Source organism: Oncorhynchus masou, chromosome 1, assembly GCF_036934945.1.
Source record: "Oncorhynchus masou masou isolate Uvic2021 chromosome 1, UVic_Omas_1.1, whole genome shotgun sequence".
Lineage (NCBI taxonomy): Eukaryota > Metazoa > Chordata > Actinopteri > Salmoniformes > Salmonidae > Oncorhynchus > Oncorhynchus masou.
In genome coordinates, this window is record NC_088212.1 from 53,269,591 (window position 1) to 53,288,853 (window position 19,263).

At 42.5% G+C, this 19,263-nt stretch overlaps 1 protein-coding gene across 1 annotated transcript in view; it reads left to right on the forward strand.

Moving 5' to 3' along the window:
• LOC135536764 (C-Jun-amino-terminal kinase-interacting protein 1-like) overlaps positions 1-19,263 on the forward strand; it is a 107,118-nt gene that overhangs the window by 13,427 nt on the left and 74,428 nt on the right. The window contains exon 5 of the mRNA XM_064963281.1: positions 13,248-13,502. Coding sequence (XP_064819353.1) covers positions 13,248-13,502 — 255 coding nt within the window. The remainder of the gene's footprint in view (positions 1-13,247; positions 13,503-19,263) is intronic.

A 19,263-nucleotide genomic window follows, 5' to 3' on the forward strand; every position in this document is an offset into this window, starting at 1 on the left:
CTGACTCTCACAGACCTGTAACTTCTTCTTTAAGAGGCTCCTCTGTCCTCCACTCGTTTCCTGTATTAATGGCACCTGTTTGAACTTGTTATCAGTATAAACGACACCTGTCCACAACCTCAAACAGTCACACTCCAAACTCCACTATGGCCAAGACCAAAGAGCTGTCAAAGGACACCAGAAACAAAATTGTAGACCAAATTGAGAACTTGCACAATTGGTGGCTGACTAAATACTTTTTTTGCCCCACTGTCTGCAGCTGCTCGGCCAAGGAAACCCATTTCCCAAAACTCCCGACAAACAGTTATTGTGCTGACGTTGCTTCCAGAAGCAGTTTGGAACTCGGTTGCGAGGGTTACAAACGATTTTTACACGCTACGCGCTTCAGCACTCGGCGGTCACGTTCTGTGCACTTGTGTAGCCTACCACTTTGTGACTGAGCCGTTGTTGCTCCTAGACGTTTCCACTTCCCAATAATAGCACTTACAGTTGACCGGGGCAGCTCTAGCAAAATTTAACAAACTGACTTGTTGGAAAGGTGGCATCCTATGACGGTGCCACATTGAAAGTCACTGAGCTCTTCAGTACGAGCCATTCTACTGTCAATGTTTGTCTATGGAGATGCATGGCTGTGTGCTCAATTTTATACACCTGTCAGTGACGGGTGTGGTTGAAATAGCTGAATCCACTAACTTGTATGTGTCCACATACTTTTCTATATACAGTGTATGGAGAATGTTTAGTGCCAAAAATAAGGGGTTAAATACAAAACAACGTTTCCTGATCTTTCTTATATCTCTCAGATGTAGGAAATACACTTCAGAACAATCTTAATTTCGACGTTATTCTACAGTGCATTCAGACATTATTCAGACTCCTTGACTTTTTCCACATTTTGTTGAGTTACAGCCTTATTGTAAATTGATTATTGGCTTTTGTTCCGCATCAATCAACACACAATACCCCATAATGACAAAACGAAAACAGTTTTTTATTTATTCAGACCCATTTGCAAAATGTGGAAAAAGTCAAGGGGTGTGAATACTTACCGAATGTACTGTATGTAAGAGCATCTGTTATTCAATGCATTTGTATTGGCTAATAGCAATAAGGTCAAATACACTTTAAAAAAACAAATTATATTTTCATATTTTTATTTTTTATACCTAAAGGGGGTCTTAAAATTCTAAATGAAATAGCAAAATGATACTTGATTTGACCTCCTTAAAAATGATTTATATCTTAGTAGACTCCCCAGTTTAGGCAAGGCTCCGACTGTAATGGGTTAAGTCGCTCAAATGAGATAATAAGTAGTTCAAACGAGATACTAAGTCATTCAAACAAGACACTAAAAAATAAAAGTCGTTCAAACGAGAAAATTCCAAGAGTGTACGTTTTTTAACTTTTTTTTTGCCTTGGGTGTCAGGGCTTCTGTAGAAAGTGGAAATGTATTGTGTGAATAAGTATATGAACCCTTTGCTATATGGCAAGATGGGTTCAAGGAACAGAAATGACTTAGTAAGTCACACAATATGTTGAATGGACTTCATCTGTGTGTATTTACAGTATAGAGATTCACATGATTTTAGAATGAATTAAGTTCCTCTGCCTACACATCATGGACAAACTGAAAAGGTCCACCCACACAGACAGTGTGATGAAGAAGGCACAACAGCGTCTCTTCAACCTCAGGAGGCTGAAAAATTTGGCTTGTCACCTAAAACATTCACAACCTTTTACAGATGCACAATTGAGAGAATTCTGTCGGGCTTTATCACCGCCTTGTATGGCAACTGCCCCGCCCACAACTGCAGGGCTCTCCAGAGGGTGGTGCGGTCTGCACAACTCATCACCGGGGGCATACTTCATGCCCTCCAGGACACCAACAGCACCCGATGTCACAGGAAGGCCAAAAAGATCATCAAGAACAACAACCACCCAAGCCACTGCCTGTTCACCCCACCACCATCCAGAAGGCGAGGTCAGTTGGTGTATCAAAGTTGGGACAGAGAGACTGAAAATAGCTTCCATCTCAAGGCCATCAGAATGTTAAACAGCCACCACGAACACAGAGCGGCTGCTGCCTACATACAGACTTGATATTCTTGACGACTCTAACAAATGGATCACGAGTAACTTTATTAATGCCACTTAATAATGATGTTTACATATCTTGCATTACTCATCCCATATGTATATAGTGTATTTTATTCCATCTATTGCATAGGACCGAGGCCTCTCGGTCATTGCTCATACATATATTTATATGTACATATTCTTATTCCATCCCTTTACTTAGATTTGTGTGTATTAGATAGTTGTTGTGGAAATTTTAGATTACTTGTTGATATTGTTGCAATGTCAGAACTACTGTAGAAGCACAAGGATTTCGCTACACTCACAATAACATATGCTAACCATGTGTATGTGACCAATAACATTTTATTTCATTTGATTTGATTTAAATGAAAGAGACAGGTCTGCAGCCTTGCAGGGGTTAACACGTTTAAATGTTTTACTCATGTTGGCTGCAGTGAAGAAGAGCTTGCAGGTTTTGATAGCGGATTGTTTAGTTTGTCTGGGAACAAGACATCGTGGTCCGCAACGGGGCTGGTTTTCTTTTTGTAGTCCGTGATTGACTGTAGACCCTGCCACATACCTCTCGTGTCTGAGCCGTTGAATTGTGACTCTACTTTGTCTCTATACTGACACTTAGCTTGTTTGATTGCCTTGCGGAGGGAGGAGCTAAACTGTTGGTATTCGGTCATGTTTCTGGTCACCTTGCTCTGATTAAAAGCAGTGGTTTTCACTTTCAGTTTTGCGTGAATGCTGCCATCAATCCACGGTTTCTGGTTGGGGAAGGTTTTGATAGTTGCTATGGGTACAACATCACCGATGCACTTGCTAATACTCGCTCACCGAATCAGCGTATTCATCAATGTTATTGTCCGACACTATGCGGAACAAATCCAGTCTACCTGATTGAAGCATAGAAGCGTATAATTCGATTGCTTGGACCAGTGTTGAACAGATCAATACCATTAGTGAGGAGGTTCAATTGTGTACTGATGTGTGTTTTCTTGTTGGTGGTACATAATCTGATTCCACCAGCATGTGCTAACGACCCCTCGCTCTGCACAAGTTGAAGGAAAGTTGGCAAAAATATGTACAAATTGACGGCGAAGATATCTACATTTACAGTAATAATGTCATAAACATGAATTTGGTAGTGTAACGATATTCTTCGTCCTCCTCTGAAGAGGAGTAAGAAATGTCGGACCAATGTGCAGCGTGGTATGTGTTCATGATGTTTACTGACTGAACACTGAAAATACAAAATAACAACGTGAAATAAACGAAAACCGAAACAGGCCTGAAAGGTGTCGAAAACACTAGACAGACAATAATCACCCACAAAACACAGGTGGGTAAAGGCTACCTAAGTATGATTCTCAATCAGAGACAACGAACGACACCTGCCTCTGATTGTGAACCATACCAGGCCAAACACATAAACACAACATAGAAAAAAGAACATAGACTACCACCCCAACTCACTCCCTGACCAAACTAAAACAAAGACATAAAGGAACTAAGGTCAGAACGTGACAGGTAGTGTTTATATGGGTTTGTGTAATGTGGTTACAGGTGGTTAGATGTAGCCTGAGGACCACAGAGTATCTTCCAGACCATGTAAGCAATTTAATCTACTCCTTTTCACAGTGCTGAAAAATACCCCACAACAGCATTTTGTGTACATGAGCATGAGGGAGGGGACAAACATGGTATAGGGGACGCTTGTGTCCCACTTGGCCAAAAGCCAGGGAAAATGCAGCGCGGCAAATTCAAAGAAAATTATATAAAAATCGAACTTTCATTAAATCACACGTTAGATACTCAATTAAAGCTACACGGAGCCCCAGACCGAGGTTGATTGACTGTCATATTGAACTTTTTAATAATTGCGCCAACAGTTGTTGCCTTCTCACCAAGCTGCTTGCCTATTGTCCTATAGCCCATCCCAGCCTTGTGCAGGTCTACGATTTTAGCCCTGATGTCCTTACACAGCTCTCTGGTCTTGGCCATTGTGGAGAGGTTGGAGTCTGTTTGATTGAGTGTGTGGACAGGTGTCTTTTATACAGGTAACGAGTTCAAACAGGTGCAGTTATTACAGGTAATGAGTGGAGAACAGGAGGGCTTCTTAAAGAAAAACTAACAGGCCGCTGATATCCCAGGATGTACTGGAAGGGAGTCAGCCCAGTGGAGGAGTGACAAAGTGAGTTCTGGGCATACTCCGCCCAGGGAAGGAACTGGGCACACTCCCCCTGCCTGTCCTGGCAGTGACTTCTAAGGAACCTTCCCAGCTCCTGGTTGATCCTCTCCACCTGCCCGTTGGACTGAGGCCAGTACATGGATGTGAGGCTGGCCATGGCCCCCAGCTTCTCCATGAAGGCTCTCCATACCCGCAACGAGAATTGGTGACCATGGTCAGAGATCAAGTCCTCCGGGAAGGCCATAGTACCAGAAGAGAAACCTATGCATAGTTGCATCGTTCCACAAATAGAGTACATTTTGCGTCCTTTTGATATGTTAAGTAGAAATGGTGCACAAATATTGCATTTTAAAAGACTATTACAATATACTAAAATTAAGTTTTCTTTAATATAGACCATATGGACAAGTCTATACATTGTTCATAAAGTGCCAAAATTCTGCATTTTGGAAGCCAGGTTTTTCTGACTTCTAGGAAGATTTCAACCCACTTAACCACAACATTTCTCATAGTTTTCACCATCATTGTAAAGTTAAGGTCAACCCCTGTTACTTGAACTGAAATCTTGTTTTCATATGGTGAAACTATTCCTTTTTAAAGGGATACAGCGAGATTTGGGGATTTACAGTAGCTCTTTATTCTACTTACCTCGTCCGATGAATTCAACATAATTTTTATGTCTCTGCATGCAGTTTGAAGGTAATTGACATTAGCTTATCGTTAGCATAGCTCAATTGCTGGAATTCTCCAGGTACAGTAACCAGCTCCTCTCTAAAGCAGGGAAATATACCTTCTAACTATTCCAAAGCTGGTTGGTTGGTAATTTATAGTCCCATATAGTAGTTTATATTTTATAAATTCTCACAATACACTCACAAGCTACATTTGACAGCTATCTAGCTCAGAACTGAAGCGGTGTCCTGTTGTCGCAGCTGGCTGGCTGTGCGGAGAGAGGATGCACATAGCCTTTTCTTGCATCTACGCCAGATGAATGAAATGTGTATAATTGCATTTAAAACAACTAGAATGTCACGCCCTGACCTTAGTTATCTTTGTTTTCTTTATTATTTTGGTTAGGTCAGGGTGTGACGAGCGTGGTTTGTTTAGTTTTGTATTGTCTAGGGGTTTTGGTAGTCTAGGTGTTTATGTCTATGGTTGCCTAGATTGGTTCTCAATCAGAGGCAACTGTTTATTGTTGTCTCTGAATGGGGACCCTATTTACAGTGCCTTGCGAAAGTATTCAGCCCCCTTGAACTTTGCGACCTTTTGCCACATTTCAGGCTTCAAACATAAAGATATAAAACTGTATTTTTTTTGTGAAGAATCAACAACAAGTGGGACACAATCATGAAGTGGAACGACATTTATTGGATATTTCAAACTTTTTTAACAAATCAAAAACTGAAAAATTGGGCGTGCAAAATTATTCAGCCCCTTTAAGTTAATACTTTGTAGCGCCACCTTTTGCTGCGATTACAGCTGTAAGTCGCTTGGGGTATGTCTCTATCAGTTTTGCACATCGAGAGACTGAAATTTTCCATTCATCTTTCCCTCGATCATGACTAGTCTCCCAGTCCATGCAGCTGAAAAACATCCCCACAGCATGATGCTGCCACCACCATTCTTCGCCGTGCAGATGGTGTCAGGTTTACTCCAGACGTGACGCTTGGCATTCAGGGTAAAGAGTTCAATCTTGGATTCATCAGACCAGAGAGTCTTGTTTCTCATGCTCTGAGAATCCTTTAGATACCGTTTGGCAAACTTCCAAGCTGGCTCTCATGGTCCTTTTATTAGGAGTGGCTTCCGTTTGGCCACTACAATAAAGGCTTGATTAGTGGAGTGCTGCAGAGATGGGTGAACCTTCCAGAAGGACAACCATCTCCACAAATTAAAAATTCTGATAATAAAATTTGACAAAAGTATATTCATACAGTTCTTATACATGTGTAATTAAGAAAAAAATCAAAAGAATTCGAAAACTGTCCAGAAAGCACTTTCTTAAGGGCATGATAAGTTTTTGAAAAAAAAAATCACATTTTCAAAATGTTACTTTTGGGTCTTTACATTTGCAATTTGAAAAATTACGGTGGAGCGCACTCGCCATCTATTGGATTTTTGCAGTTTTACACTTGGCATTTGCCATATGACATTTGCAATCAACTTTCAATGAAACAACGTCCAATTGAGTGGTATTGGACACCGTGTATATGGTTCGTATGGTGCCAATATGTTCCCATTCATTTTTGTCCATTTCAGGGGGGAGTTCCCTTACATGCCTAAATAAACACATAATGTATATATTAACATATAAGATGTGAATTGGCAACATTTCATTCCAAAGTCTGAGTTCATTTCCTCTCTTCAGCTCGACAACGGATGCCATCGATTCATTCTTCAAAGTGTGTAGAAATTAAGTACTCATCCAAGAAGTGCCCTCCGTGCTCAGTCTCGCATAATTTGATTTGGATTCATACTCCAACCATTTGCATGCTATAATTTGCATGCTTGGAGCATGGTAGTATGCATTTTGAGAAACGCCAACTATATCACACACGAAGAAGTGAAGAATGCTGGATAATCATATTCTTTCATTATAGTATCTACACTATTATAGAAACACAGGCCACATGGACATGACTGGACGATAAACTATACGCTGACTATGTAAAGGATAACCTGTATAAATAAAGCAATAAAGGGTCTGAATACTTATGCAAATAAGCTATTTCTGTTTGTAATTTTTTATAAATTTGCAAAAATGTGGAGTATTGTGCATAGACAGAGTTTTTTTTGTTGATTTTAGAATAAGGTTGTAACGTAACAGAATGTGGAAAAAATGAAGGGTTCAGAATACTTTCCGAATGCACTGTATATACAGTATATACACTACTGGTCAAAAGTTTTAGAACACCTACTCATTCAAGGGCTTTTCTTTATTTGTACTATTTTTACTATTTTTCTACATTGTAGAATAATAGTGAAGACATCACACACACACATACACACACACACACACACACACACACACACACACACACACACACACACACACACACACACACACACACACATCTACTGAGAGGACTGAGAGGACAAACAGCTGACTTTTTATTCCTCAGAGACCTCTTTGTTTTAGAAGAAACAGCAAAATTAAGGGAGGGGAGATGAGGGAGGGAGGATGGAGGGAGCAGAGAAAATGAAGAGAAGGAGGGACATGGGAGGGGGTGATGGAGGAGAGAGGGAGGGGGCGTATCGGTGGAGTGTGGGTGTGCATGAGCCAACGAAAACACGGACAAGGAGGAAAAGGAAACCTATCTCCATGGCAACAGTTTTATCTCAACTACTACAAGATTCATTGCTGAAAATATATGCAGCGTTGGAACACGCTTCTTATGTACGACGCAACGCGGAGTGCCTGGAATACAGCCCTTGGCCACATACCACAAACCCCCCAAGATGCCTAATTGCTATTATAAACTGGTTAACAACGCAATTACAGTAGTACAAAAAAATGTTTTGTCATATCCATGGTATATGGTTTGATATACCACGGCTGTCAGCCAATCAGCATTCAGGAATCAAACCACCCAGCTCATAATAGAACTGGTATCTTCTATTTCAAAAACCTTCTAGCATTATGAAGATAAACCCTCCTTTTGTAGCTTGTGTTTGGTCATACACATACAGGATACATTATATGGCCAAAAGTATGTGGACCCCCCCCCCCCCCGTCAAATTAGTGGATTTGGCTATTCCAGCCACACCCATTGCTGACAGGTATATAAAATCGACAGCACACCGCCATGCAATCTCCATAGACAAACATTGGGGCTGTTTTCATGGTTCGGGCTAGGCCCCTTACTTCCAGTGTAAGGAAATCTTATCGCTAAAGCATAAAATGAAATTCTAGACGATTCTGTGCTTCCAACTTTGTGGCAACAGTTTGGGGAAGGCCCTTTCCTGTTTCAGAATGACAATGCCCCCGTGCACAAAGCGAGGTCCATACAGAAATGGTTTGTCAAGATCAGTGTGGAACAACTTGACTGGCCTGCACAGAGCCCTGACCTCAACCCCATCAAACACCTTTGGGATGAATTGGAATGTCGACTGCGAGCCAGGCCTAATCGCCCAACATCAGTGCCCGACCAAGTCCCCGCAGCAAAGTTCCAACATCTAGTGAAAAGCATTCCCAGAAGAGTGGAGGCTGTTATAGCAGCAAAGGGGGGACCAGCTCCATATTAATGCCCATGATTTTGGAATGAGATGTTCGACGAGCAGGTGTCAACATACTTTTGTGCATTGAAATGTTATGTTCATGTCTAGTATGTCTGTGTCAAAAAAATGGTGATTGGCCAATGCAATGCCAGGCATCATGCTCCTCAGGATGTGGTGGTGTTCCTGCCCAACTACATTGCAGACGCATGCCAGACAGTCGGGAAGAACTACTGAATATAAGTGCAAAGTCAACTCACCATCAGTACAACCAGGAATATGACTTTCGCGAAGCGGATCCTGTGTTCTGCCTTCCACCCAGGACAACGGAATGGATCCCAGCCTGTGACCCAAAACAACGACGTCGTAAAAGAGGCAAACGAAGCGGCCTACTGGTCAGGCTCCAGAGACGGGCACATCGCGCACCACTCCCTAGCATACTACTCGCCAATGTCCAGTCTCTTGACAATAAGGTTGATGAAATCCGAGCAAGGGAAGCATTCCAGAGAGACATCAGAGACTGTAACGTTCTTTGCTTCACGGAAACATGGCTCACTCGAGAGACGCTAACGGAATCGGTGCAGCCAGCTTGTTTCTTCACGCATCGCCCCGACAGAAACAAACATCTTTCTGGTAAGAAGAGGGACAGGGCGTATACCTTATGATTAACGAGACGTGGTGTGATCACAACAACATACAGGAACTCAAGTGATTCTGTTCACCTGACTTAAAATTCCTCATAATCAAATGTCGACCGCATTATCTACCAAGGGAATTCTCCTCGATTATAATCACAGCCGTATATATTCCCCCCAAAGCAGACACATCGATGGCCCTGAACTAACTTTATTTGTTTCTTTGCAAACTGGAAACCACATATCCTGAGGCTGCATTCATTGTAGCTGGGGATTTTAACAAGGCTATTCTGAAAACAAGACTCCCTAAATTGTATCAGCATATCGATTGCGCAACCAGGGCTGGTAAAACCTTGGATCATTGCTATTCTAACTTCCGCGACACATACAAGGCCCTCCCCCACCCTCCTTTCGGAAAAGCTGACCACGACTCCATTTTGTTGCTCCCTGCCTACAGACAGAAACTAAAACAAGAATCTCCCGCGCTCAGGTCTGTTCAACGCTGGTCCGACCAATCTGATTCCACGCTTCAGGACTGCTTTGATCACGTGGACTGGGATATGTTTCGCATTGCTTCCAACAACAACATTGACGAATACGCTGATTCGGGGAGCGAGTTCATTAGAAAGTGCATTGAAACCGTGGATTGATGGCAGCATTCGCGTGAAACTGAAAGAGCGAACCACTGCTTTTAACCAGGGCAAGGTGACTGGAAACATGACCGAATACAAACAGTGTAGCTATTCCCTCCGCAAGGCAATCAAACAAGCTAAGCGTCAGTATAGAGACAACGTAGAGTCACAATTCAATGGCTCAGACACAAGAGGTATGTGGCAGGGACCAGGATGTCTTGCTCCCAGGCAGACTAAATAACTTTTTTGCCCGGTTTGAGGACAATACAGTGCCACTGACACGGCCTGCAACCAAAACCTGCGGACTCTCCTTCACTGCAGCTGACATGAGTAAAACATTTAAACATGTTAACCCTCGCAAGGCTGCAGGCCAAGACGGCATCCCCAGTCGCGTCCTCAGAGCATGCGCAGACCAGCAGGCTGGTGTGTTTACGGACATATTCAATCAATCCTTATCCCAGTCTGCTGTTCCCACATGTTTCAAGAGGGCCACCATTGTCCCTGTTCCCAAGAAAGCTAAAGTAACTGAACCAAACGACTACCGCCCCGCCCGTAGCACTCACTCGACCCCGCCCTGTGCAACGAGGTACTGGACTTTCTGACGGGCCACCCCCAGGTGGTGAGGGTAGGTAACAACATCTCCACCTGGCTGGTCCTTAACACTGGGGCCCCACAAGGGTGCGTTCTGAGCCCTCTCCTGTACTCCTTGTTCACCCACGACTGCGTGGCCATGCACGCCTCCAACTCAATTATCAAGTTTGCGGACGACACAACAGTGGTAGGCTTGATTACCAACAACGACGAGACGGCCTACAGGGAGGAGGTGAGGGCCCTCGGAGTGTGGTGTCAGGAAATTAACCTCACACTCAACTTCAACAAAACAAGGAGACGAATGTGGACTTCAGGAAACCGCAGGGGGAGCACACCCCATCCACACCGATGGGACAGTAGTGGAGAGCGTAGTAAGTTTTAACCTCTTACACTTATGGTGGCGCTATTTCATTTTTGGAAGAAAAACGTTCCCGTTTTAAACAAGATATTTTGTCACAAAAAGATGCTCGACTATGCATATAATTGCTACTGTTCGAAAGAAAACACTCTGACGTGTCCAGAAATACAAATATCTTCTCTGTGCGTGCCCTTTAACGTGAGCTTCAGGCAAAACCAAGATGACTTGGCATTCTGTCGTTTCCCCAAGGTGTCTGCAGCATTGTGACGTATTTGTAGGCAGATCGTTGGAAGATTGACCATAAGAGACCACATTTACCACGTGTCCGCCCGGTGTCCTGCGCCGAAATTGGTGCGCAAAAGTCACCTGCCAGTATTTTTCCATGGGGCACAGAGAGAGAAGCAAGCTTCCACGAACTGCATGTCAATGAAGAGATATGTGAAAAAACACCTTGAGGATTGATTCCAAACAACGTTTGCCATGTTTCAGTCGATATTATGTAGTTAATCCGGAAAAAGTTTCACGTTGTAGGTGACTGCATTTTCGGTTCGTTTCGGTAGCCAGGCGCAATGTAGAAAACGGAACGATTTCTCCTACACACAGACGCTTTCAGGAAACACTGCGCATTTGGTATGTGGCTGGGAGTCTCCTCATTGAAAACATCAGAAGCTCTTCAAAGGTAAATGATTTTATTTATTTGGTTATCTGGCTTTTGTGAAAATGTTGCGTGCTACATGCTACACAAAATGCTATGCTAGCTTTGCATACTCTTACACAAATTAGTCAATTTCTATGGTTCAAAAGCATATTTTGAAAATCTGAGATGACAGTGTTGTTAAGAAAAGGCTAAGCTTGAGAGCAAACGCATTATTTTAATTTTATTTGCGATTTTCAGAAATCGTTAACGTTGCGTTATGCTAATGAGCCTGAGGCTTAGTCACAATCCCGGATCCGGGATGGGGAGTTTCAAGAGGTTAAGTTCCTCAGCGTACACATCACGGACAAACTGAATTGGTCCACCCACACAGACAGCGTCGTGAAGAAGGCGCAGCAGCGCCTCTACACCTCAGGAGGCTGAAGAAATTCGGCGTGTCACCAAAAGCACTCACAAACTTCTACAGATGCACAATCGAGAACATTCTTTCGGACTGTATCACTGCCTGGTACGGCAACTGCTCCGCTCACAACCGTAAGGCTCTCCAGAGGGTAGTGAGGTCTGCACAATGCATCAACAGGGGCAAACTACCTGCCCTCCAGGACACCTACACCACCCGATGTCACAGGAAGGCCATAAAGATCATCAAGGACAACAACCACCCGAGCCACTGCCTGTTCACAACGCTATCATCCAGAAGGCGAGGTCAGTATAGGTGCATCAATGCAGGGACCGAGAGACTGAAAAACAGCTTCTATCTCAAGGCCATCAGACTGTTAAACAGCCACCACTAACATTGAGTGGCTGCTGCCAACACACTGACTCAACTCCAGCCACAATGGGATTTGATGGAAATTGATGTAAAATATATCACTAGCCACTTTTAAACTATGCCACCCTGTTTACATACCCTACATTACTCATCTCATATGTATATATTGTACTCGATACCATCTACTGCATCTTGCCAATGCCGTTCTGTACCATCACTCATTCATATATCTTTATGTACATATTCTTTATCCCTTTACACTTGTGTGTATAAGGTAGTAGTTTTGAAATTGTTAGGTAAGATTACTCGTTCATTATTACTGCATTGTCGGAACTAGAAGCACAAGCATTTCGCTACACTCGCATTAACATCTTCTAACCATGTGTTTGTGACAAATACATTTGATTTTATTTGGTTTTAAAGGACTAAGTTCAGATTTTTTGGAAGATGTAGGTGGCTTTCAGAAGCACCATATATGTGTATATAGTTTATATAGCTCTGAGATAGGAGTATATATTTTAGGTGCAGAATAGTGTCCACATCATAACATATTACACCTGCCCTGTGTGTCTCTTTCTGGTATCATTAGAGCAACAGTCTGGGAATTGAGACGCTGTTCAGTCATCATTTCAATTCTTAATATTTTCCCATTCATTATTGAAGAATATAACCTATTAATGCCTCATGAGGTTACCCTAATGACTGTAAGAATATAAGGCTTTATAACTTAATTGTTTACAAATAACAATAATTAAATGAACATTATATATCTTAAGGTATATACAGTCAGTAAACAAACTGCTGCAATGAATAGTCTCTCTGCCTTGATCTCTCCATTTGGCTCTTTCTCTCTCTCTCTTTCTCTCCCTGTTATAAGTGGCTCAGCGTTGGCAGTGACAGTGTGCAGGCTGATGTCAGATCAGCCTCTAATTGGCCAACTCAATCCCCCTTCCCCCCTATTTTCTCCTTCCTCCATCCTTTGCTCTCTCTCTACCTTCTCATCTTGTTCCATTTCCTCTGTCTCTCTCAATCTTTATCTCCCTTTGTGTGTCTCTGCTTGTAGCTCCCATTGCATTTCTCCCTCTCTGGACTGACGTGAGTATCTTCCAATCCCTGCAGGGCTGTGTGCGGCAGGGGACCAATAGTGGGGTGGGGAAGGAGGAGCTGGGTGCTGTCGGCCAGCTCCAGGCCGAGATGCTCCATTTGGATCTGATCGACGGGGCCGATGGTTACCGCGATGACAAGGAGTCATCTAAGCCATCTTCCACAGCACCCCTGCCAGTAACCGAGGACCCCCCTCTAGTAACCATGAATATATACCGGCCAAAGAGACCCACGACCCTTAACCTTTTCCCCATGGTGCCACGCACTCAGGTGAGTCCAAATGAACCCTCCGTTATCCCTTTATTACTCTTCCCATCCTTTCACCCACCTCCCTCCTTCTGCTGGCTGACCCCACTTGCTGTCCCCTTTTCTTTCTTCCTCGTTAACCTCTGTGACAGCTGAATGAATATTGACAGCTGGAAGGATGGAGGGGTGGATGAATGAAATGATAGAGTAAAATGTACGAGAATGTGAGGACAAAGCTGATATTCTGTACTGTATCTAGTCTATATGTGTGTATAAAATCAGTGGGGACAAAGCTGTGATGATATCACCCCCCTAGACACCATGTCTGTTTTTCTCTGGGTGTTATGCTGGTCGAAACAATGGGTGGGATTGTCAGGAGAGAGAGAGTGTGTTCTTTTGGTACACATCTCCTTTTGTGTGTGACAACTGTGTATGTGTGTGACCAAGGCATGTGACTGTATCAGTGGTGGTCGGTGCCATTTAAGATGAGGGAGGAATTATATATTTTTAATTAACATGGCCTTAATTCTAATACAGCATATTGGATGACTGTCATTCATATTCCATTCCCCCAGCTCAATGTAACATCGATAGGTTTAGGCTACAACATGATACAACATGTTTCCCTATGCCCATCAAGAGGTTGCTTCAATCTAGCCTAGTGGTTCCCAACCTTTTTTGGGTACTGGAGTGATTCCTATATTATATTGGACAAAAATGTATTTTAAAATCAATATTATTTGTCTATGCCTGTCATTTAACTGCAAATAAGGATAATGTGTTACTATAATAACACTCATGTACTCTTAACATGCAAGCAGTAAAATTAGATTTAAAAAACGATAAAAATACATCTTATGGAACAGCGGAGACTGTGAAGCAACACAAACATAGGCACAGACACATAAATACAAACACACAATAACATACACACTATACACACATTTTGTCTTGTGGATATGTGGTAGTAGAGTAGGGGCCTGAGGGCACACACGTAATATGTTGTAAAATCTTGTGTGAATGTATTGTAATGTTTTAAAAAATGTATACTGCCTTCATTTTGCTTGACCACAGGAAGAGTAATGGGAATCGATAATAAATACAAATCGATAATAAATACAAATTTTTATAGGATTTATTCACATCTTGAAGTGTCCAGAAAATTATACAAAAACAAAGATCAAATGTTACACACATTCTCCCAGTAAATGCAACCCATATTTCTAGACGTGTGTATGACACATGATGACTCACCAATCAGTGAGAAACTTGATCATGACTTTCACTCATACTCTGTCAGTATTTTGGGGCAGGGTGGCAACAGCAGTGATCAGGCTTTTCTCCAAGTCCAGTCTGTTCCTGTGCTTGGTCTTAATTAGGGTCATGGATGAAAATGTCACTTCACATAAGTATGTTCAGGCCCCTTGACTTTCCCACGCTGTTATGTTACAGACTTACTCTAAAATTGCGAACATTTTTGCAAATGTATAAAAAAATGAAATATCACATTTACATAAGTATTCCAACCCTATACTCATTACTTTGTTGAAGCACCTATGGCAGCGACTAAAGCGTTGAGCTTGCACACCTGTATTTGGGGAGTTTCTCACATTCTTCTTTGCAGATCCTCTCAAGCTATGTCAGGTTGGATGAAGAGCGTCGCTGCACAGATATTTCCAGGTCTCTCCAGAGATGTTTGTCTGGGTGGTCCAGAGGCCGGAATTGAACCCGATCACTAAGCCATGCCTAAGCCACTCCTGTCTTGGCTGTGTGGTTAGGGTCGTTGTCCTGTTAGAAGGTGAAAATTCACCCCAGTCTGAGGACCTGTTCGCTCTGGAGCAGGTTTTCATCAATGATCTCGCTGTACTTTGCTCTGTTCATTTTTCCCTCGATCCTGGCTAGTCTCCCAGTCCCTGCCGCTGAAAAACACCCCCACAGCATGATCCTGCCACCACCATGCTTCGCCGTAGAACTGGTGCCAGGTCTCCTCCAGAAGTGACGCTTGGTATTCAGGCCAAAGAGTTCAATCTTGATTTCATCAGACCAGAGAGTCTTGTTTCTCATTGTCTGAGAGTCCTTTAGGTGCCTTTTGGCATACTCCAAGAGGGCGTACATGTGCCTTTTACTGAGGAGTGGCTTCCGTCAGGCCACTCTAACATGAACACCTGATTGTGGAGTGCTGCAGAGATGGTTGTCCTTCTAGAAGGTTCTCCCATCTGCACAGAGGAAATCTGGAGCTCTGTCAGAGTGACCATCAGGTTTTTGTTCACCTCCCTGACCAAGGCCCTTCTCCCCCGATTGCTCAGTTTGGCCTGGCGGCCAGCTCTAGGATGAGTCTTTGCAGTTCCAAACTTCTTCCATTTAAGAATGATGGAGGCATCTGTGTTCTTGGGGACATTAAATGCCTCAGAATAATTTTGGTGCCCTTCCTCAGATCTGTTTCTCAACACAATCCTGTCTCGGAGCTCTACGGACAATTGCTTCGACCTCATAGCTTGGTTTTTGGCTGACATGCACTGTCAAATGTGAGACCTTACATAGACAGGTGTGTGCCTTTTCAAATCATGTCTAATTTAATTTACCACAGGTGGACTCCAATAAAGTTGTTGAAACATCTCAAGGATGATCAATGGAAACAGGATGCACCTACATTTCAAGCCTTATAGCAAAGGGTCTGGTTACTTACTTAAATAAGGTATTTCCGTTTTTATTTTGAATACATTTGCAAAAAAAGATAAAAAGCTGTTTTTGCTTTTTCATTATGGGGTATTGTGTTTAGGTTGATGAGAAATGTTTTATTTAATCAATTTTAGAATAAGGCTGTAACGTATAATAATGTGGAAAAAGTAAAGTGGTCTGGAGTCACGTAATGCTGCAAAGCTAGATGGTTGTCTAAAAGGAGCCTTCCGATAAAATCCTCAGAAGTTTGATAGAATAGAACATTTAGTACAATTTGTTTTGAGGGGAAAGTTAATTTAATTTGTTTTATCAATGTTTTTCAACAATGTCTGCGTTGAATTCAGCCTCAACACATACACGTAGCGCAATTGCAGGCGCAGCGGTTTACAAGGCTAGCTCTGTTGCTAGCAATTCAGCAAGCATGACTTTGAAAGGGCAGAACATAGAACCCAGCTCATTGTCAGCCTTGCAATCATCCCTATAGAAGGCCATGGAAGAAATGGGTAGAGTCAGCACCATTCTTGAATCTCTTGAATCGGATGTTTCTCAGGTCAAACAATCTTAGATGGATTTGCAAGAAGATGTATCGGTCATATTACAGAGGCTAAATGAGTCAGAAGGTCGGATATCAATGCTGGAGGACGACAACGATTGACTGATTAAAAACGTTGAGAAGAATGTCAAACTGTATGAGGATCTCCACAGAAGCGTGCAAGACGCAGCTAACTGAGACAGGCCCCTCAATTTAAGAATTTTACAAGTCAAAGAAGGTCTGGAGGATGGCAAGCCGCAGGAATGCGTGAGACAAATTATCTTGGAGACTCTGGGGGTGAATCTGGACGAATCCGAGCTTCAGTGGGTTTACCGTACCCTAGCACCAATACCACGGGAGAATATACCCTTAAGCAAAGATGTCGGTAAAGTAAGTAGATGGAACTAACAACCTTGACCTTATTTTAATTGATCTGATATTATATGGTTGCATAGAACATTTTGTTCTAAAATTTAAGTTTTATTTATTTTTCTTCGCTATTATTTTTACTTATTGCCATTTGGTGTGGGAATACAGGATTTATCAAGTGAGTTAAGGTATTTCTTTGTTTTGGCCGGGTATGGTTCTCAATCAAGGACAGCTGACTATCGTTATCTCTGATTGGGAACCATACTTAGGTAGCTTTTTCCCACCTATGTTTTGTGGATAGTTATTTTCTGTTTAGTGTTTTGCACCTGACGGGACTGTTTCAGTTATTTTCTTTGTTATTTTGTTATAGTGTTCAGTTTCAATAAAAAGCATGAACACTTACCACACTGCGCTTTGGTCCAATTCCTCTTCTTCAGATGACGAAAACTGTTACAATACTATTCAAATGGTTCTGGTCCAACACTTTAATTGTGTGTCCATGATGCTCCCTGTGACCATTTCTCCCTTACTATTTAAGCAGTACAATCAAATGATTAAGAATTATCTTTGGGATGGGAAAATGGAATAAATGTGAACAAGTTATATGCTCCAAGGGATAAAGAAGGACAAGCATTTCCCAGTGTAGAACTATACAACATATAATTTGAAGTAGCCAAATTGGCCAGACACTGGGGCAATTATGATTCCCATTTGGGATGGACTCAGATTGAGAGGTATTCTATCACAACTCCGTTTAAGCCTATTGAGGCCTTATCACAATTCTACAACATTCGCGAGAGGTATGGGTTAAGATTCATAAGATGTTTGGCATTTCCCAGTATAAACAAAAATATTCTTCCATGTGGCACAACCCATCGGTTTGCATAGGAAAACATTAATTTATCTGGGAGGTATGGCTTAGACAAGGCCTGCATGTACTAGGGGATGTATATGAGAAAGGAGTGCTTATGTCTTATCAGGATCTGAAGGGAAAATGTTATTTGCCAGATAAGGGATATTTCTGGAAATACTTACAACTAAGGAGCAACATGGGGTCTCTTATGAGAATTACCATCCAGAGAGATTAAACGTTTTTAGAACAATATTTCATGTTACCTGGAATATCACACTCTGCTTCAATGTTTTATAAAAGAGTCTCATATGCACAATATGGAAACTGTGAGAATTTAAGGTTGATTTGGCAGAGGGACGTTAATTGTGACTTTGAGGTAGGATGTATGGAATTTTGTTTCCGATTTAGGGTGGTGTTCCAGGGATACAAGCGGTACATTATATGATTGTTCATAGATACTACTGGACCCCAGTTAGATTACATGAAGAGGGTTTATTGCAAAATAGTTTATGCTGGAAATTCAAGGGTGATGTAGGTACCTTTATGCATGCTATATTGGAATATCCCATGGTGCTCACTTTTTTGAAGGAGGTTCTTAAAAAGCTTGAGGAATGGGTGGGACAGCCTATCCCAGAGGCCCCACACCTGTGCTTATTAGGGGATATATCTACACTGCTCAAAAAAATAAAGGGAACACTTAAACAACACAATGTAACTCCAAGTCAATCACACTTCTGTGAAATCAAACTGTCCACTTAGGAAGCAACACAGATTGACAATACATTTCACATGCTGTTGTGCAAATGGAATAGACAACAGGTGGAAATTATAGGCAATTAGCAAGACACCCCCAATAAAGGAGTGGTTCTGCAGGTGGTGACTACAGACCACTTCTCAGTTCCTATGCTTCCTGGCTGATGTTTTGGTCACTTTTGAATGCTGGCGGTGCTTTCACTCTAGTGGTAGCATGAGACGGAGTCTACAACCCACATAAGTGGCTCAGGTAGTGCAGCTCATCCAGGATGGCACATCAATGCGAGCTGTGGCAAGAAGGTTTGCTGTGTCTGTCAGCGTAGTGTCCAGAGCATGGAGGCGCTACCAGGAGACAGGCCAGTACATCAGGAGGCGTGGAGGAGGCCGTAGGAGGGCAACAACCCAGCAGCAGGACCGCTACCTCCACCTTTGTGCAAGGAGGAGCAGGAGGAGCACTGCCAAAGCCCTGCAAAATGACCTCCAGCAGGCCACAAATGTGCATGTGTCTGCTCAAACGGTCAGAAACAGACTCCATGAGGGTGGTATGAGGGCCTGACGTCCACAGGTGGGGGTTGTTCTTACAGCCCAACACCGTGCAG